The sequence below is a fragment of the Salvelinus namaycush genome, chromosome 29 (assembly GCF_016432855.1).
Source record: "Salvelinus namaycush isolate Seneca chromosome 29, SaNama_1.0, whole genome shotgun sequence".
Classification (NCBI taxonomy): domain Eukaryota; kingdom Metazoa; phylum Chordata; class Actinopteri; order Salmoniformes; family Salmonidae; genus Salvelinus; species Salvelinus namaycush.
This window is the reverse complement of record NC_052335.1, coordinates 13,228,736-13,250,219: the sequence shown is the minus strand read 5'-3', so window position 1 is coordinate 13,250,219 and position 21,484 is coordinate 13,228,736. Positions and strand designations below refer to the sequence as shown.

Sequence of the window (21,484 nt, the reverse complement as noted above, 5' to 3'; positions counted from 1 at the left end):
GACTAGATGTTCAGGATTCTTATGGCTTGGGGGTAGAAGCTGGTTAGAAGCCTCTTGAACTTAGACTTGGCGCTCCACTACCGCTTGCCGTGCGGTAGCAGAGAGAACAGTTTATGACTAGGGTGGCTGGAGTCTTTGACAATTTTTGGGGCCTTCCTCTGACACCGCCTGGTATAGAGGTTCTGAATGGCAGGAAGCTTGGCCCCAGTGATGTACTGGGCCGTATGCACTACCCTCTGTAGGGTAGTTGCCATACCAGTTGCCATACCAAGCAGTGATGCAACCAGTCAGGATGCCCTCAATGGTGCAGCTGTAGAAACTTCTGAGGACCATGCCAAATCTTTTCAGTCTCCTGAGGGGGAATAGGTTTGGTCGTGCCCTCTTCACAACTGTCTTGGTGTGCTTGTTAGTTTGTTGGTGATGTGGACACCAAGGAACTTGGAACTCTCAACCTGCTCCATTACAGCCCCGTCGATAAGAATGGGGGTGTGCTCGGTCCTCTTTTTCCTGTAGTCCACAATCATCTCCTTTGTCTTGATCACATTGAGGGAGAGGTTGTTGTCCTGGCACCACACGGCCAGGTCTCTGACATCCCCCCAAAAGACTGTCTCGTCGTTGTCGGTGATCAGGACTACCACTGTTGTGTCATCTGCAAACTTAATAATGGTGTTGGAGTCATGCCTGACCGTGCAGTCATGAGTGAACAGGGAGTACAGGAGGGGACTGAGCACGCACCCCTAAGGGGCCCCTGTGTTGAGGATCAGCGTGGCGGATGTGTTGTTACCTACCCTTACCACCTGGGGGTGGCCCGTCAGGATGTCCAGGATCCAGTTGCAGAGGGAGGTGTTTATTCCCAGGGTCCTTAGCTTATTGATGAGCTTTGAGGGCACTATAGTGTTGAACGCTTAGCTCTAGTCAATGAACAGAATTCTCACATAGGTGTTCCTCTTGTCCAGGTGGGAAAGGGCAGTGTGGAGTGGGATTGACATTGCATCATCTGTGGATCTGTTACGGCGGTATGCAAATTGGAGTGGGTCTAGGGTTTCTGGGATAATGGTGTTGATGTGAGCCATGACCAGCCTTTCAAAGCACTTCATAGCTACAGACGTGAGTGCTACGGGCGGTAGTCATTTACAGGTTACCTTCGCTTTCTTGGTCCCAGGGACTATGGTGTTCTGTTTGAAACATGTTGGTATCCACACTATGTTCACAACACTGACTTTGCAAAAGGTTTTTATCCTCAATCTTTAAACTCAACATTTTTTGAATTACCTCTTTGGCAATAGCACATGCAGTACACATGTCTCACAGTCTTGACTTTCATATATAAATATAAAAAAATAGTTTTAGCAGTTTTACTTTGACATGCACGTGCTGTTAGTGGTTTTGGTTGCATACTGAATCGTGTTTTAAAAGTGTAGTTCAGTTTTAGTGAATTTCATTGTCATGACTTTTGTATCCTTGCAAATAGATCAACCATGGCTGTGGCCAGCATGTCCATGCCTGGAAGGATGGGCACCCCTAGAGATCTTGATGACTACAGTCATTACAGCGCCCTGTCAGATGAGGAGCTGATGCAGCTGGCCATTGAACGCAGCCTCACTGAGGACCACACCTCTATTAACGCCATTCAATCATCCCCACCTGTGTATTGGCAACCCAATTACGAGCCAAACCAATTTACCACCAACCAATTTATGACTGGTGTCAGGCACCCCTCTGCAACAAGGCACATGTATGACTTTCCCAGAGCCAACCCGGACCCAGCCAACCCACCTCCAAACCCCTCAACTGCAAACCCACCTTTAGCAGACCATATTATGTGAGTCTGTCAACCCTTTATCTTATTTTGACAATATGTATGCCAGATAGGATGAGTATAAATACAGCAGGTTTATTATAATTCCAAAATGCCAAACATACAGTAGAAATCAGATGGTGGGTGACAGCTCTCTCTAACAGGGCCAGCAGTAACACAGGGGTTCCACAAGGGTGTCTCCTGATGCGGCTAATGTTTACATAACATGAGATACACTGAGTGTACAAAACATTAGAAACATCTGCTCTTTCCATGACATAGCCTGACCAGGGGAATCCAGGGGAAAGCTATGATCCCTTATTGATGTCACCTTTTAACCCCCTAGAGTCGATTGACACACCGGTGCGTCAATCTAAGTTACATAACAAAAACCTCCCAGCAGTTTAAGGTAGAGATATCAGGTTTATTTTTGCATTGGATGCATCTCAATCCACCGCATCCACCAGTGTTGCACTTCTGCATCTGCGGCGAAAGGTGAGAGAGCTAGAGCGGTGTTTGTCACACCATGAGACATTCACGAAAATTAGTCTTCTCACAAAAACGTCTGTAGCATCTGAACGGTTTGACCTAGAAACTATGGAAAGGGGAGACTCTCACGAACACGATGGTGTTCTCCGATTTGCTCTAAAATTCAGACAATTGAGACATGGATTGTGTATGTTGGGCCATTCAGAGGGTGAATGGGAAAGACAAAAGATTTAAGTGCCTTTGAACAGGGTATGGTAGTAGGTGCCAAGCGCACCGGTTTGAGTGTAGAGTCCATGTCCCGACGAATTGAGGCTGTTCTGATAAGAGGGTGCAACTCAATATTAGGAAAGTGTTCCTAATATTTTGTACACTCAGTGTACACTGACTATACCAAACATTAGGAACACCTTTCTAATATTGAGTTGCATCCCACCTTTTGCCCGCAGAACAGCCTCAATTCGTCATGGACTCTACACGGTGTCGAAAGCTTTTCACAGGGATGCTAGCCCATGTTGACTCCAATGCTTCGCACAAAAGTTGGCTGGATGTCCTATGGGTGGTGGACCATTCAAGATACACACAGGAAACTGTTGAGTATACAAATCCAGCAGAGTTGCAGTTCTTGACACAAACCGGTGCACATGGCACCTACTACCATACCCCATTCAAAGGCACTTACATTTTTTATCTTGCCAACATTTTATGACCATTTTCCCCTTAATCTTTGTCTATGCCTTAGAAATGTGAGACCCCTGGTGCCTGTGATTGAGAATGGTGATTTAAAGGCCTTAAAAGAAATAGTGAAATGCAATCCAAAGAGTCTCTTTGTACCAAATGAGGATGGATGGATTTCTCTACACGAAGCTGCATATTACGGTCAAGAGGAATGCCTCAAGATAATATTAAGAGGTGAGGGTGAAACAAAGAAAAGTGTAATTGAGAATGGTTTCTATTTTATACACACAGTTCTCCTGAATCTCAGGAAGACCCTTTATCAGTACATGCTGATTGTTTTTAACTTGCTTGGGTCTGTTATTTTTTCCCACAGCCCATCCTGGGATAGTGAACACATGTGGTACATGCAATCAGACCCCACTTCTTTTGGCTGCCATCTTTCACCATGTGAATTGTGTGGAATGCCTTCTAGACAGAGGTGCAAATCCCAACATTGCCAATAACGACGGAGAAACACCACTCTTGAAAGGTAAATAACTGATTTCAAAGCTGTTCTGTCAAGAGGTTCAATAGTGAACAGTGTGATATGAAACGCAGCCAGGTTGTCTGTGTGACTCAACTCTGTGTTAGCTCTGGGGCGAACACAAGTCTCGAGGTCTCAAGCTAGGTTACTGGTCATACCAGTGAAGTCCATCACTGTTATACAATCAGCTTATGTTTTACAAACAGCAAATCCAACCAAAGTTATCTGTGTTGTTTCTCACATTCCGTTTTCAGCTTGTGGGAAGCCCAATGCAGAGATTGTAGACCACCTCCTAAAGTATGGAGCCTCAGTGCACAAGGCTTGTGTTCAGGGTGTGACACCTCTCCATGAAGCAGCCGGGCATGATAACGTGGAAATTTGCCAGATGTTGTTGGATGCCGGTGCCAAGCTTAATACAGCCAATATCTACGGGATAGACCCTTTCTTTATGGCAGCACAGAACGGGAGAGTGGAGGTGTTGTCTTTCCTGATTAGCAAAGGTAAGGTTTTCGAATTTTGACAACCAACTTTAAGATTATTTGAATTGATTATATTAAATAAGCAATATCACTTTATCCACCCTCAAATCATGTCAATAATGTCCAAAGTCATGAAACAGGTCATGACAAGCCCTTATTGAATACCCTTTTGGGAATGCATGACCCTTTATGACTTTGAACAGCACAGTGTCTGTGGCGAACACATACAATTGTTGATCCATTAAATCGTCCCAATGGCATGACAATGAAATCCTACAACCCAAACTGAACCTGAAAATGACTTCTATGTGCAAAACCTATTCGGTTTCCTAGTATCAGATGCCTATATCTTGAAAAACAGTATTCCATTCCTTACAACGCCATGAATAGATTCAAAAATAACCATTAAGCATCCAGACGATCTGATGCTGGTGGTGTTAGTGTTGCCACTTTTCCAGTATTTCAACATTGTAAATATTTTGACTATTCTCCTGTGTATTGTAGGGGTTGATATGAACTGCCAGGCATGTGATGGGGCAACACCCTTGTACGAGGCAAGTAAGAATGGTCACAAGGAAGTTGTGGAACTGCTTCTATCTCAGAAAGCAGATGCAAACCGAACAACCAAGTCTGGCCTCGTGCCTCTTCATGTTGCTGTCCAGAAAGGACATTTTGAGTGAGTGCAGTGAATTAATTGATTGGTTAATTCAAAGCATTGGCTTCTCTTTGAAAAGTGATCTCTTTGCTTCCCTTTTGTAGCATTGTATCCATGCTGATCCCTGCCACAAGTAAGGCCAAAGTTCAATGCAGTGGCATCAGTCCCCTCCACCTGGCTGCTGAGCACAACAGGGACTGGATTCTAGAAGTGCTTATCAAGGGAGGATATGACGTCAATCTCCAGCTGGCAGAAGACCGATCCAAAATGTATGAGGACCGTCGCAGCACAGCGCTCTACTTCGCTGTCGCCAACAACAACCTAGAGGCTGCCGAAATGCTTCTGGAGGCCGGCGCTAACCCCAACCTTGACATGTTCAACCCTCTTCTTATCGCTGTGAGGCGGGGTTGCATGGAAATGATCACAATGCTGGTGGAGCACGGAGCTAACATGAACGCGTCCATCCTCACACACCCCTGCTCCTTCCCGGCAGTGGTCATGCTCGGTATGAAGTATTCACAAATCCTGAAGTATCTGATGGACAATGGCTGCGATGCCCTTTCCTGTTTCGACTGCACATATGACAGCAAGCCACACCCACCCCTGAAAACTTTAAGTAGGGGCAGAGGATTCGCCGAAATGTTGCACTACGCTACGGATGAGGACGAAGCTCCAATCAACATGTGCATCCAGGTAGGTTGGGTTAATATGCAAAACAGACAGTTTGCTGGTCTATTAGTTTCCAATTCCATCTCAGCTCAATTCACCTATTATTGGCTGTTCTTTGAATCCAATTTGAACCCTTTATTTTCAGTTCTGTGAGACGATCAACGATCCGACGATAAGCTGCTGGGCTGGACCCATCATAGACACGCTCCTGGATTATGTTGGCCATGTGAAACTCTGCTCCCGGCTGATCGAGCACCTGGATAGCAACCATGATTGGGCAGGGATCAAAGTGAAAGCAAGTAAGTGAGCTTATGCCAGCGATCTCCACTAATAACAGAGCTTGGAGTATTTCATTTACCATGATATAATCATTAGGGTCTGTGATCACTTAGGGTCAATTACCTAAAGAAATTAGCATGTATCGCAAAGTTTCATGTAAATTATGCATGGGTGTCAATGGGATATGTCTGCATAATGTCAGGTTGCACATGAGCATCTATTTTCTAAGGTTATGCCCTTATTTTTGTACTGTTGCATACTTGACTATTCTCATGTGTGTTAAGCAGATAAATATGTTGCTCTCCAATCGCACAGTCCCTTTAATAAGCAACTTCTTTGCACTTTCTTTCAGTGCCACCATATTCACTGATGCAGCTGTGTAGGCTGAAGGTCCGTCAGCAGGTTGGAATCCCCAGACTGAGGCACATCGACACCCTGCCCCTCCCACCAATACTAATCAAGTTCCTTAACTATAAAAAGGGAGATTGACTGAATGTCTAAAATGTATTTTTCATTTGTTGATTCCATGAATCGTCTCCAATAAAACAAAAATGTATATTGTATAAGCCAGCTGAGATGAAGAGGGAATGTATCTTTGCCCAGTTGCATACTGTTTAATAGGCTTGATTTGATATTACAATGGCAAGAGTAACATTTTAATGAACCTATTGTAAATTGTATGTATACATTTAATATTTTAGAGGTACACTCTTAGCACCTTTTTTCTATCTAGAACCTTAAAGGGTTCCCCTGCTGTCCCCATAGCAGAACCCTTTAAAGAACCCTTTTTGGTTGCAGGAAGAACCCTTTTAGTTCCATGTAGAACCCTTTCTACAGAGGGTTTTACCTGGAACCCAAAAAGTGTTGTACCTGGAACCAAAAGAGATTATCCTATGGGGACATCCGAAGAACCATTTTGGAACCCTTTTTTCTAAGAGTGTAGAATCCTTGGGTTTGGTTAGCAACAGCCACACGGACTCTTATGGCCTACTAAATTAATGTTTACCCTGCGCAGTGAGATTATTTTTTTACACTAAAAGAAAGTGAAATTGCTTGGTAGATGTGACCGCATCAGAGAATGAAGCACAGCTTGGAACGCTTCTTGGGCAATCAGATCAAATTATCAATACGGAAACATCTATTTTATAATTGAAGTGATATAGTTATTTGTATTGTGTAGGTTGGTTGGCAGCCATAGGCGGGTGGAGCTATTTCAGTGTTTTATTTCAACTTAAAAAAAACAAACAAATAGACTGAAGTAAAATTATTGATGGATACTGCAGATTGACAGATTTATTATGATATCACCAGTGCTTGCTTAAAGCACAGCCATACAATGTCTAAAAACAAAAACAAACACTGTAAACAAAGTCTTAACATTTTGTTTAAAAAGTAAATTATTTTATTTGATCTACTACAGTAGTTGAGGTCAGAGTCGACGTGCATCAGGCTGTATATATCTGGTGTTCAAACCATGTAATATGAACTTTCATTATTTTGATGTTGATTGGGAACTTGTAGAAAATGTACAGTCTGTGTTTTGTATTTGGAAAAAATTGAAAAATAAACGAGGTTGAGTATCTGAAAAGGAGTTTGTTTTGTGTGTCTGTGTGTGCTTATTACATAATGTGAAAGAGGGGCGGAACAAGAATGAGGTGAAGCCTTCAGACCAAGTTGACCTTTGACCAACTAAACAACTTACATAGCATCATCTATGTAGAAGTCCGTCACTGGCTGTGGGCAGCATTTGGTACTTTAACGCACGCACACATTCATCACTCCTCCCTGCTCCGTTATCAGATAAGTTAACAATGTGGGTCGACACACAAGTTAACTTATCTATCTTAGTACATACATTTCACACTTACGTCAGTAACCGGTTATGGTATAAAGAAATAAACAAACAAGTGTTCATATTTAATATAAATATAACATTTATTATACTTATCGATGTTATGGATGAGCGCGTTGTTTGTTTGTTCTGTTCCTCTCTCTCTCCATCTCTGTAGCTTCCGGGTATGCTGGATAAGGACCCGAGCTAAGGGAATGGGCTGACTTTGTAGTGCCTGTCCCGACTGGCTCATTAATGTAAACGGGCATATTGAAAGACACTGTCAGTAGTGAGGTAATTTTGTAAATGTTATGTTGTGATATTGTTTCATAAACGTGTTGCAATGTATATACTTTAGTATGTTTAGTTAAATGGTAAATGTAGGTTTGTATAGGTAATTGCTCAATTAATTAGGGTTAATTGTTCTGAGGGGAGGGGCTAGCCCTACAAAAGGAGCCTCTCTTTCAGTTCATGGAGAGGCAATTTTGGATTGAGCTGTGGATGGGGTAGCATTGTTTTTAGCTGGCCCATAAGGTATATGTTTGATGGCAGTACTGTTGTTTTTGTTCCGGAATCACTTTGTAAATAAACACCCTTGCACAGAATAACTTTTGCGGCTCCGCCATCTTTTTATTTTGATAGCGGTTAAGTTTTCCAGTTTAGCCTTCTGGCCTACTCTACGTGACATACATCATATTGATATTTTCTTTGAAGTAAACGTTCAAACATTATCCCTTATAATTCAGATGACGTCTTAGAAATGCATAGCTCTACTTAACACTATTTGAAATTGTAAGGATCGGCGCTGGAGATGAGAAGCAAGTTCAGGGAGTGAACATTTACTGGAAAATGGACATCAAACCAAAACAAGAACAGTTTATGGACAGGGGGAACAAAACGACATAAAGACAATATTGCTGACACGGGGAACCAACTGAGGAACAGACAGATATAGAAGGGCAATCAATAAAGTAATGGTGTCCAGGTGAGTCCAATATTGCGCAGCTGCGCGTAATGAAGGTGACAGGTGTGCGTAATGAAGGGCAGCCTGGCGCCCTCGAGTGCCAGGGAGGAGGAGCGGGAGCAGGCGTGACAGAAATACCATCGTGAAGTATTTCAGGAATGTCTCGTGTCAGCTTGGGAGACACAAACAAGTTTGCTAACACTTCCTAAGTTACCTGTTATGTAATGCATTATAAATACATTATTGATATTTATGCATGTATAAAGGTGAGTTTGTTTTAAGGAACTATTAGTGCAATATAGGACTTGCTATGAACCTGTTTTGCAATAACTGTTGAGCCAGTCCTTGCAATCAGTTCCATCTCGAATAATGGTTTTATTCTCCAGCCTCCAAGCAGCAAACCAAGTGGCAGGGTGGCCAATAATATATCAAATAAGAACTGTGACTTTTAGCTTCAGTTATGTTGCCTATAGCATAATTTCCTGTTTTTCATATCATCATTCTAATAAATGTGTTCATTGTTACAGGTGGAGTTTCAGTTTTTAAGAACCGGGTTACACCTTGCTTGAATTGATTCTGAGAAATGCTTCTCTATGCAAGCTTCAAACATCCTACTCATTTAACAATAATTGGTCCCACAGTCACCACCTCTTTGCATATTAAGGCTACCCAGCAATGGGTTTCACCACGTTGGTTCCTTTACTGCTAGTATGCAAGGTTAATCTGGCACCAGTGTGTTCTTGGTTAGCACCCAGTTTGCATTTTGGTACACCAGAAGTACATTGATTTCCAATGGAACGCTGCGTTTGCCTTGCAGCATTGCATTGCAGAGGCAGTTGAAGTGCGTTCTGTGTGGTGCATACATTGCATTTATCGAACATATGCATCAAACTGTATGCATAGAATGCTTGACAGAAATGGTATCAGAAGGTGAATGTTGAACTTTTGTTGCACACATATCCAGATGATGATCCGTACCATTTTGCACAATGACACTGTCGGTGTGATTGAGGGGTAACACTTTTACTATGGTTGTTGAAACAGTGCCTGATCTCAATCTCATTATCTGTGGTTGTTGACCCCAGTTGACTCTCGAGGACAGGTTTTACTATGGATGCTTCCCATCCATGTACTTTTGGGGGACTTTCAGGCTCATTGTCTGCTGTTCATTGGTTTACATCACAGGCTAATTGGTTTGTAGGTAGCCAGTGGTGTAAAGTACTTAAATAGTACTTTAAAGTATTTTTACTTAAGTAGTTTTACAGCATGCGTGCTTAAGTTCTAAGTACAAGCATAGATATTATTTCATCTAAACACATAAGCAAATGTTTATCTGGCACTCAGCGCGCCATGCTTGATTGAGGAATGTCACATTATCAAATTACACTCATGCTTATAGAAGTGGCGGTCATTCATCAATACACCTTATCATATTGTAACAATGTGAGGCACTCAGCATATCAGCATTGGGCCGGGACTTTTAGCAGGTGCCCATATCGTCCCGCATTTTGGCATGCACTATTTGGTTTTGGTATTTTATTAGGATCCCCATTAGCTGTTGAAAAAGCAGCAGCTACTCTTCCTGGGGTCCACATGAAACATGACATAATACAGAACTTGTCACGTTCCTGACCTGTTTTCCTTTGTCATGTATTTGTTTTAGTTGGTCAGGGCGTGAGTTGGGTGGGTTGGTCTAGGTTTGATTTTCTATGTTGGGATTTTGTGTTCGGCCTGGTATGATTCTCAATCAGAGACAGCTGTGAATCGTTGTCCCTGATTGAGAATCATACTAAGGCAGCCAGGGTTTCACTTGTGTTTTGTGGGTGTTTGTTCCTGTGTCAGTGTTTGGGCCACACAGGACTGTTTCAGGTTAGTCACGTTTGTTGGTTGTTGTATTTTGTAGTGTTTGTTGTTTTCCCATTAAAACATGAATACTTACCAATCCGCATCTTGGTCCGATCCATGCTCCTCCTCGTCTGAGGAGGAGAACGACTACGACAGCCGTTACAGAAACACCCACCATAACAGGACCAAGCGGATTGGAGAAGAAAGGCAAGAACAACAGCAATGGGGAAAAGAGGACTGGACTTGGGAGGAAATCCTAGACGGGAAAGGACCCTGGGCAGAGCCAGAGGAGTGTCGCCGCCCCAAAGCGGAGCTGGAGGCAGCGAAAGCGGAGAGGAGGTATTACGAGGCGAAAGCAAGGCAGAGCGGCTGGAAGCCCGAGAGGCTCACCCAAAAATTTCTTGGGGGGGGGCTAAGAGGTAGTGGGCCGAGGGCAGGTAGGAGACCTGCGCCCACTTCCCAGGCTAACCGTGGAGAGCGGGAGTACGGGCAGACACCGTGTTACGCAGTAGAGCGCACGGTGTCTCCTGTACGTGTTCATAGCCCGGTGCGGGTTATTCCACCTCCCCGCACTGGTAGGGCTAGATTGAGCGTTGAGCCGGATGTCATGAAGCCGGCCCTACATATCTGGCCACCAGTACGTCTCCTCGGGCCGGCTTACATGGCACCAGCCTTACGCATGGTGTCCCCGGTTCGCCTACATAGCCCGGTGCGGGTTATTCCACCTCCCCGCACTGGTCGGGCGACGGGGAGCATTCAGCCAGGTAAGGTTGGGCAGGCTCAATGCTCAAGGGAGCCAGTACGCCTGCACGGTCCGGTATTTCCGGCGCCACCTCCCCGCCCCAGCCCAGTACCACCAGTGCCTACACCACGCACCAGGCTTCCAGTGCGTTTCCAGAGCCCTGTTCCTCCTCCACGCACTCTCCCTATGGTGCGTGTCTCCAGCCCAGTGCCTCCAGTTCCGGCACCACGCACTAAGCCACCTGTGCGTCTCCAGAGCCCTGTACACACTGTTCCTTCTCCCCGTACTCGTCCTGATGTGCGTGCCCTCAGCCCGGTGCCACCAGTGCCGGTACCACGCACCAGGCCTTTAGTGCGCATCGAGAGTCCAGTGTGCCCTGTTCCTGCTCCCCGCACTAGCTTGGAGGTGCGTGTCTCCAGTCCGGTACCACCAGTTCCGGCACCACGCACCAGGCCTACTGTGCGCCTCAGCAGGTCAGAGTCGGCCGTCTGCCCAACGCCGCCTGCACTGCTCGTCTGTCCAGCGCCGTCTGAACTGCCTGCCTGCCCAGCACCATCTGAGCCATCCGTCTGCCCAGCGCCGTCTGAGCCATCCGTCTGCCCAGCGCCGTCTGAGCCATCCGTCTGCCCAGCGCCATCTGAGCCATCCGTCTGCCCAGAGCCGTCTGAGCCATCCGTCTGCCCAGCGCCATCTGAGCCATCCGTCTGCCCAGCGCCATCTGAGCCATCCGTCTGCCACGAGCCTTCAGAGCCGCCCGTCTGTCCCGAGCCATTAGAGCCGTCCGCCAGTCAGGAGCCGCTAGAGCCGTCCGTCAGTCAGGAGCCGCCAGAGCCGTCCGTCAGTCAGGAGCTGCCGGAGCCGCCAGCCAGTCAGGAGCTGCCGGAGCCGCCAGCCAGTCAGGAGCTGCCGGAGCCGCCAGCCAGTCAGGAGCTGCCGGAGCCGCCAGCCAGTCAGGAGCTGCCGGAGCCGCCAGCCAGTCAGGAGCTGCCGGAGCCGCCAGCCAGTCAGGAGCTGCCGGAGCCGCCAGCCAGTCAGGAGCTGCCGGAGCCGTCAGCCAGCCATGAGCGTCCAGAGCCGTCAGCCAGTCATGAGCTGCCCTACAGTCATGAGCTGCCCTACAGTCATGAGCTGCCCTACAGTCTAGAGCTGCCCTACAGTCATGAGCTGCCCTACAGTCATGAGCTGCCCTTCAGTCATGAGCTGCCCTTCAGTCATGAGCTGCCCTTCAGTCATGAGCTGCCCTTCAGTCATGAGCTGCCCTCCAGTCATGAGCTGCCCTCCAGTCATGAGCTGCCCTCCAGTCATGAGCTGCCCTCCAGTCATGAGCTGCCCCTTATCCTGGTGCTGCCCCTTATCCTGGTGCTGCCCCTTATCCTGGTGCTGCCCCTTATCCTGGTGCTGCCCCTTAGTCAGGTGCTACCCCTCGGTCAGGTGCTACCCCTCAGTCAGGTGCTACCCCTCAGTCTGTTACTGCCCTTTGGAATAGTGGGATTGACATGGAGGGTGAATATTGGGAGGAGGCCACGGAAGCGGGGGTTGACTATGGTGGGGTGGGGACCACGACCAGCGCCAGAGCCGCCACCGTGGACAGACGCCCACCCAGACCCTCCCCTAGACTTTGTGCTGGTGCGCCCGGAGTTCGCACCTTAAGGGGGGGGGTTCTGTCACGTTCCTGACCTGTTTTCCTTTGTCATGTATTTGTTTTAGTTGGTCAGGGCGTGAGTTGGGTGGGTTGGTCTAGGTTTGATTTTCTATGTTGGGATTTTGTGTTCGGCCTGGTATGATTCTCAATCAGAGACAGCTGTGAATCGTTGTCCCTGATTGAGAATCATACTAAGGCAGCCAGGGTTTCACTTGTGTTTTGTGGGTGTTTGTTCCTGTGTCAGTGTTTGGGCCACACAGGACTGTTTCAGGTTAGTCACGTTTGTTGGTTGTTGTATTTTGTAGTGTTTGTTGTTTTCCCATTAAAACATGAATACTTACCAATCCGCATCTTGGTCCGATCCATGCTCCTCCTCGTCTGAGGAGGAGAACGACTACGACAGCCGTTACAGAACTTTAATAGACATGAACAGCTCAACGACAGAACTTCATAATTTTTTAAAAGGCACACTTAGTTTGTGTGTATGTATTGATATGTAAGCTATCTAGGTCAAATAGGGGTGAGGCGTTGTGCCGTGAGGTGTTGTTTCATCTGTTTTTTAAAACCAGGTTTGCTGTTTATTTGAGCAATATGAGATGGAAATAATGACTATATAATACTGTACGCTTTCTTGAATTTGTTCTGGATTTGGGAGCTGTGAAAAGACCCCCGGTGGCATGTCTGGTGGGGAAAGCCGACTGGCTCAAATTGGTCATACGTAGAAACATTTAAAATGTTTGTTTTTTTAACGTTTTTTTACGTTGGATAAAAGTAAAGATTCAGAGATACAAAATGCCATATCTTACACAACAGTTAAGGAACAATGGGAAAGTAATTTTGCTTTGAAAGTTGATAAACTCACTTTAAGAAAATGGCCTTTGAATCTTTTGGTACTACTACTGGGAGAGAGGAGAGGAGGAGCTAGATTCATATGAGGGGTTCATGGCTCTGGTCAAATGCAACTTTGATCATCCCCCGGAGGGCAGAGAGGGGGGTGAGCGCCTACTCCAATTAAGGCAGGGGGACCAGACAGCTGCCGAGTATGCGCTCACCTTCCAGACAGTAGCAGCATCCAGCGGATGGAACGTGCTGGCACTTCGTACACTATTCAGAAGAGGTCTGCGCGAGGAGGTCCAGACAGAACTGGCCTTGTTGAGACGACAACCTCTCCTTGGACTCACTCATTGCGATGGCCATCCGTCTGGATAACCTACTTCGGGAGCATCAGTACTCTCATTGCTTCTCTCTCTCCCCCTCCCTCCCTCAATTAACACTCTGGATCAGAGCCTGAACCCATGGAGGTAGGGGTCACACGCCTCCCCGCGGTGGAGCAACGCAGACGGAGACAGCTGGGGTTCTGTCTGTATTGTGGTCAAGGAGGGCACTAGTTCCAGTGGTGTCCGGCGCTTCCTGATCTGGGATCCACAAGAGCAGAGGGACGGTCACATGATCTTCCACCTCTTGGGGCAGGAGTGAGTATTCCAACTTCATCACTTTCTGCTAAACTCTTTTTGGTGTCCATCACACTAGTTGACTGTCCCTCATGTACAGTGTCTACAGCATTAGTGGATTCCGGTGCCAGTGACCAGACCCTTGCCTCCTCTCTTAACATCATCTCATACCCGCTCTCCTCTCCTTTCCTGGTTCAAGCCCTCAATAAATCGGCCACTAAGATCCGGAACCATCATACACATCACCCAACCACTCAACCTCACCGTAGAGTCCATTCATCAGGAGAACATCCCTTTCTTCATCACCAGTGCACCCGTTCACAAGATCCTTGGCCTCAACGCCATAACCCCACCATCTCATGGTCGTGGATGAAAATCAGACTGGTCACCTGAATGCCGGAGGACCTGCATCCCCATCCCATGTGGTTCCATGTCAGTTGAGAGTCCTGTGGTTGCCCTTCAGCCCAACATCCCGGAGGTATACCAGGACCTGCGGGAGGTATTGTCCAAGACCACCGCCACCGGTCTTCCTCTTCATCGCCGCTGGGACTGTGCCATCAACCCGTAGCTTTCCATCTAAGTTGTCAATGGCAGGAGGTTTGTCATTATTGATTGATAACAATAATTTATCCACCTCTCCCACACTAACTTGACAAAATCTAAACTCGCAATGCTTTTCTTTCATTATTTGTTTTTTATGCTTGAATACAATGGCGCACTGTTCGTTGTTGGCATTTCCTGCCTAAGTTTGCCCACTTTGCCAATTAAGTAATTAAAAAATAACTGGCAACATCAAATGGTTTTGTGATGAATAAGCCATCTGATTCAATGTCTTTCTGACCATAATTTAATTTAAGGAGCTTTTTGGTCCTAGACTTGGCGCTCCAGTATCACTTGCCGTGTGGTAGCAGAGAGAACAGTCTATTACTTGGGTGACTGGAGTCTTTGACAATTTGTTGTGCCTTTCTCTGACACCGCCTAGTATATAGGTCCCGGATGGTAGGAAGCTTGGCCCCAGTGATGTACTGGGCCGTACGCACTATCCTCTGTAGTGCCTTACGGTCAGATGCCAAGCAGTTGCCACACCAGGCGGTGACGCAACCGGTCAGGATGCTCTCGAAGATGTAGCTATAGAACTTTTTGAGGATCCGGGCACCCATGCCAAATCTTTTCAGTCTCCTGAGGGGGAAAAGGTGTTGTCGTGCCATCTTCACGACTGTCTTGGTGTGTTTGGACCATGATAATTTGTTGGTGATGTGGACACCAAGGAACTTGAAACTCTCGACCCGCTCCACTACAGCCCCGTCAATGTTAATGGGGGCCTGTTCGGCCCACCTTTTCCTGTAGTACACGATCAGCTCCTTTGTCTTGCTCACAATGCGGGAGAGGTTGTTGTCCTGGCACCACACTGCCAGGTCTATGACCTCCTCCCTATAGGCTGACTCATCGTTGTCGGTGATCAACACTGTTGTGTTGTCATAATACAGTTTAGTCACATAATTTCTCAATTTGCAGTAAGTCAGCCAGTCAGAATTGCAGCCAGACTTATTAGCCACTCCTTTTGCCCCATCTCTTTCAACCATACAGTTTTTCAATTCCTCATCAATCCATGGAGCCTTAACAGTTCTAACAGTCAGCATCTTGCTCAGCTAGCGTTTCACGTTAATCATACATATCACATTACGGCAGGCGTGGTTGGGTAGATGTACATGCAGACGTCTCATTTTATTCTAACACATAACGATGCTTAAATCCTGCTCTCAGCGTACTTGCGTTGATAAACATTTCATATAATACTTTCCATAACAGCATAATTGCACTTTTGTTCTATTCTTCGCATGCATCTCCTTTACCTCTAATGATCATTGTGTTCTCTTACCTTTAGATTGAACCATTTCTCCGCTATGTCCCTTCTTCCTTGTGAGTATGTTATCTATTTTGGAGGGCCTCAATTCCAGCTGCCCACCAAAGGGCTAGCTGTCATCAGCATCTGGCTCCTCGGGGACGAGGCCGTGCCCCAAACTATTTAATAAAATTCCATATTGCATTCTGTCTTCGTTGTTCATTCAGTTAAGCCTGTACTTGAACCTTTTCTCAATAGGGGGGCGCCATTTCGACTTTGTAAAAATTCGTTCCCAAATTAAACTGCCTCGTACTCAATTCTTGCTCGTACAATATGCATATTATTATTACTATTGGATAGAAAACACTCTCTAGTTTCTAAAACCGTTTGAATTATATCTGTGAGTAAAACAGAACTCATTTTGCAGCAATCTTCCTGTCAGGAAGTGTGAAATCTGAAATCGGGGGCTCTGTTCCAGGGTCAGTTTATTAATTTGCATGTAATCTATGGGTCTACATGCACTGCATACGCCTTCCCCTAGATGTCAGTAAGCAGTGAGAATTGGAATGGGGTGTCTAGGTAGATCTGAGGCCGAACAAGAGCTCTTGGAACCGGGTGTGCAGTCTTTTCTACGTTCGTCATGACGCGAGAAAGACCTCAGGATTGCGTCCTGAAAAGCTGTTGTTATAGGCGCTAGATATATCCGGCTCTGATTTTATTCGATATACGTGTTAAAAACATCATAATGTAGTTATTTTAAAACCGAGTTATATCAGTTTATATCAGTATATTGCGATTTTCGGGATTTTCTTTGTTCTGCGTTATGCTGAGTTGGACACGTCTGCACCACATGGCTAACGTTTGCTGCTAATTCCACAGTTGAAGACGACCTTCTACAACCGAGCAACGATTATTCTGGACAAATGACAACTTGTACAAGATTCTGATGGAAGCTCATCAAATAGTAAGAACTATTTATGATGTTAATTCGTAATTTCTGTCAAAAGTTAAACTATTATTCCGCCATTAATTTCGGTGCGGTCTCGCTTTAACGCACGCTGTATGTCGTAGTAACGTTAATTTTAAAAATCTAACACAGCAGTTGCATTAAGAACTAATGTATCTTTCATTTGCTGTCCAACCTGTATTTTTTTGTCAAGTTTATGATTAGTTATTGATTAGATTAGGTGCCTCTCCCAAGATTTCTCCCGACATTTTGTTTGCAGTTTGGCTACTATTCTCATTGTATAACCACGATTTGTGCCGCTAAATATGCACATTTTCGAACAAACCATATATGTATTGTGTAATATGATGTTATAGGACTGTCATCTGATGGAGTTTGAGAAGGTTAGTGAAAAAATTAATATCTTTTGCTGGTTTATTCGCTATCGCTAACGTTATGTTGAATGAATGGGGCTGTGTGGTAGGCTATTGTAGTAAGCTAATATAATGCTATATTGTGTTTTCGCTGTAAAACACTTAAAAAATCTGAAATATTGGCTGGATTCACAAGATGTTTGTCTTTCATTTGCTGTACGCTGTGTATTTTTCATAAATGTTTTATGATGAGTATTTAGGTAATTCACGTTGGTCTCTGTAGTTATTCTAGCTGCTTTGGTGAGATTTTGTGATGGTGGCTGCAATGTAAAAATATGATTTATACCTGAAATATGCAAATTTTTCAAACAAAACATATGCTATACAATAAATATGTTATCAGACTGTCATCTGATGAAGTTGTTTCTTGGTTAGTGACTAATTATATATTTATTTGGTCGAATTTGTGATAGCTACCTATGCAGTAAAAAAATGGTGAAAAAAAAAAGTTGGGTCTTTTGCTATCGTGGTTAGCTAATAGAAATACATATTGTGTCTTCCCTGTAAAACATTTTAAAAATCAGAAATGATGGCTGGATTCACAAGATGTGTATCTTTCATCTGGTGTCTTGGACTTGTGATTTCATGATATTTAGATGCTAGTATTTACTTGTGGCGCTATGCTAGGCTATGCTAGTCAGCTTTTTTACTGATGAGGGTGCTCCCGGATCCGGGATGAGTACCAAGTAAAAGTTAAACTGCGTCAGTGTGGTCGTCAGGTGCTCGATCCTAAAAGACAAGAGGAAGAAGTGAGTAGCCGAAAGCATTCAGGAGGGAGGAGGCTTTTCAGGAGAGAAGGACAATGAAGGGGTTTGCTTACGTATACCTGTACAATGCCAGTCTGTGAGGAATAGGGAGAAAGAGTAGGAGCAAAAGTGAAGATTCGGGGTAAACCGTAACCCAGGCAAACACAGCAGATGCAGCCTTCAGGTGAAGTATTTGTCATGGAATGAAGGGTATCGTAACAGTTTTCTGTGGGTTGGATTTATTTTAATCCTGCCCTCATGCCCTCAGCCGGCAGCACTCAGGTAATCATCAATTCGGAGTGCAGCTGCACGCGACCCAATCGTAACTTTCATCGTCAATTTAGTTCCACATGCGATATCCCTATGGGGCTAGTTTGAGACCATCAGTAAATTACACGGGACAATATTTTAAAAGGTCAATAGCTCCAAATTTCAATGACAAAAAAACTCCAACTATAAATTCATATACAAATATTGAGCATTTAATGAGACAACTAAAAGATGTGCAACATGAAAATATTACCCTATTTACATTGTGTAATTCATTGATGGTCCCTAACTATCCCCAGAGATATCCAAAGTCTAACCAACTTTGCCACGGTTGCAAACCAGCCGGCTAATTGGTGAAATTATTTGGCTAACTCTTCCCACCTGTGAACACACACATAAGATACTAGCAAAGTCGTTGAAGATTGATGGCAAAATTGGACGTCTATAAAATGTCCTGAGGATGTCAGGAAATGCCTTTAAATCCAGCCACTAGAGGCAACAATGACTCTGGATCAGAAGGTTGTGTGTTTGATCCCAGTTAATCCCAGTTGTGGACACTGTTCCCCCCCCCCCTCCCCCACCAAAACCACCAAGCACGTTGTTGTAATCCCGTGACTCTGGATCACAAGGTTGTGTGTTCGATCCCAGTCGTGGACACTTTCCCCCCCCATATAACTGCCAAGCAAATTGTTGTAATCCCGTGGATCAGAAGGTTGTGTGTTTGATTCAAGTTGATTACAGTCATAGATACTGTTTTTTCCCCACACACAACCACCAAGCAAATTTATGTAATCCCGTAACTCTGGATCACAAGGTTGTGTGTTCGATCCCAGTCATGGACACAGGTTTTTAAATGTAGGTTTTAACCCTATCCCAAACCTTAACCCTTGCTTTAACCATTTGGAATGATTCCTGTGACTCTGGATGAGAAGGTACCTAACCTTAACCATTTGTGACCGACTGGCTCGATCATACATTACAGTTGAGGAACAATGGGAAAGTAATTCTGCTTTGAAAGTTGATAAACTTGTAACCCCACTTTTGAGAAAATGGCCCATTTAATTTTTTGGTACATTTCCTGGAGACCTTTTTTTTTGTCTACACCCATTCAGCATTGTTTACACCCTCTTAAGCCTTATCCCCACCCATCTTCACATATGAGGCCATGTGCTAAACAGAGTGAGTATGGTACTGTACTAAACAACCAAAAATGTCAAGACTAAAGGCAGGTTTGTACTACGCCTATCGACATGTCTGTAGACTGTTGTCGCAGTGACATCTTGAACATTCTATTGCCATCCGGCATCAAACTTGTCATTGTCTTTATGAAAAAGTATAAAAACAAAAATGACAGGCTGCATGACATCAGCAGCTTGGTGGTCCAAAATAGCAAAAGTGGTGTATTTTAACACCAATAAACCCATCCGTTTAAAAATGAATTTAGTATATGTCAATCTAGCTAACCAGGCAACTAAAATCAACATTCTAAAGAATGTTTTGGTTAGTTTCTAGCTTGCTAAGCTAGCTAACATGAAGTTAGCTGGCTAGCCAGTTCAAATAATGACCATATCATATAGCTGACAACGTCTTAACTGTAACTCATTTGTATTCATTGTTACAAAAAAATAAACTCACAAGATCCTTATTTACAAATAGGGGGGCGCTATTTTCACTTTGTAAAAAATCGTGCCCAAATTAAACTGCCTCGTACTCTATTCTTGCTCGTACAATATGCATATTATTATTACTATTGGATAGAAAACACTCAAGTTTCTAAAACCGTTTGAATTATATCTGTGAGTAAAACAGAACTCATTTTGCAGCAAACTTCCTGACAGGAAGTGAAAAATCTGAAATCGAGGCTCTGTTCCAGGGCCTTCCTATTAATTTGCCTGAAATCTATGGATATACATGCACTGCATACGCCTTCCACTAGATGTCAACAGGCAGTGAGAGGTGGAATGGGGTGTCTAGCTTGATCTGAGGCCGAACAAGAGCTTTTGGAATGACGTGTCTGGAAATGTCATTGTCTTCGAAGGCGCGAGAAGGAACCCCCGATTGCCTTCTGAAAAGCTTTCGGTATACACGTTAGATATCTCCGGCTCTGATTTTATTTGATATATGTGATAAAAACATCATAAAGTAGTTTTTTAAAACCGAGTTATATCAGTTTATTGAACGTTTATTGCGAGTTTTGGAATTTTCTTTTCTTTGCGTCATGTGAAGTTGGGCACGTTTGCGCCACATGGCTAGCTATGGTTGCTAATTCGACAGGAGAAAAGGACATTCTAAAACCAACGATTATTCTGGACAAAGGACTCCTTGTACAAGATTCTGATGGAAGCTCAGCAAAAGTAGGAACCATTTATGATGTTATTTCGTATTTCTGTGGAAAATGTTTAGTCATATTTTCCACACTTATTGCGGGCGCTGTCTCGCTATAACGTAAGCTGTATGTCCTACTAAAGTTATTTTTAAAAATCTAACACAGCGGTTGCATTAAGAACTAGTGTATCTTTCATTTGCTGTACAACATGTATTTTTTAGTAAAGTTTATGATGAGTTATTTGATTAGATTAGGTGACTGTCCAAAATATCTCCGGAGAATTTTGTGCATTTTGACTACGTATTCACATTGTAAAACCACGATTTGTACCGCTAAATATGCACATTTTCGAACAAAACATATATGTATTGTGTAACATGATGTTATAGGACTGTCATCTGATGAAGTTTGTCAAGGTTAGTGAATAATTTTATATCTTTTGCTGTTTTTTTGCGATCGCTACCTTTGCGGTGAATGAATGCGGTTGTGTGTTTGGCTATTGTAGTAAGCTAATATAATGCTATATTGTGTTTTCGCTGTAAAACACTTAAAAAATCTGAAATATTGGCTGGATTCACAAGATGTTTCTTTCATTTGCTGTACACCATGTATTTTTCATAAATGTTTTATGATGAGTATTTAGGTATTTCACGTTGCTCTCTGTAATTATTCCGGCTGCTTTGGTGATATTTTTTATGGTAGCTGCAATGTAAAACTATGATTTATACCTCAAATATGCACATTTTCGAACAAAACATAGGTTTATTGTATAACATGTTATAAGACTGTCATCTGATGAAGTTGTTTCTTGGTTAGTGACTAATTATATCTCTATTTGGGTGGTTTTGTGATAGCTAACTAAGCGGTAAAAAAATTG

The 21,484-nt window shown here is 44.2% G+C and overlaps 1 protein-coding gene across 1 annotated transcript; it reads left to right on the top strand.

Annotated features, from left to right (window-relative positions):
* The first annotated feature begins 1,478 nt into the window (after positions 1–1,478).
* LOC120023962 (ankyrin repeat and SOCS box protein 2-like) lies at positions 1,479–14,610 on the top strand. The gene is made up of 8 exons (XM_038968062.1): positions 1,479–1,648; positions 3,027–3,196; positions 3,336–3,491; positions 3,740–3,985; positions 4,469–4,640; positions 4,724–5,312; positions 5,434–5,587; positions 14,480–14,610. Exons 1-8 carry the CDS (start codon positions 1,479–1,481, stop codon positions 14,608–14,610), a joined length of 1,788 nt encoding a protein of 595 aa, XP_038823990.1.
* The last annotated feature ends 6,874 nt before the right edge of the window (positions 14,611–21,484 follow it).

Excerpts from the sequence above, each read along its gene's own strand:
- LOC120023962 (XM_038968062.1), top strand. The coding sequence starts at position 1,479 with ATGGCTGTGGCCAGCATGTCCATGCCTGGAAGGATGGGCACCCCTAGA. Across the intron at positions 5,313-5,433 it reads CAATCAACATGTGCATCCAG|TTCTGTGAGACGATCAACGA; the intron begins GTAGGTTGGGTT and ends CTTTATTTTCAG. Across the intron at positions 5,588-14,479 it reads AGGGATCAAAGTGAAAGCAA|TTGAGAGTCCTGTGGTTGCC; the intron begins GTAAGTGAGCTT and ends GTTCCATGTCAG.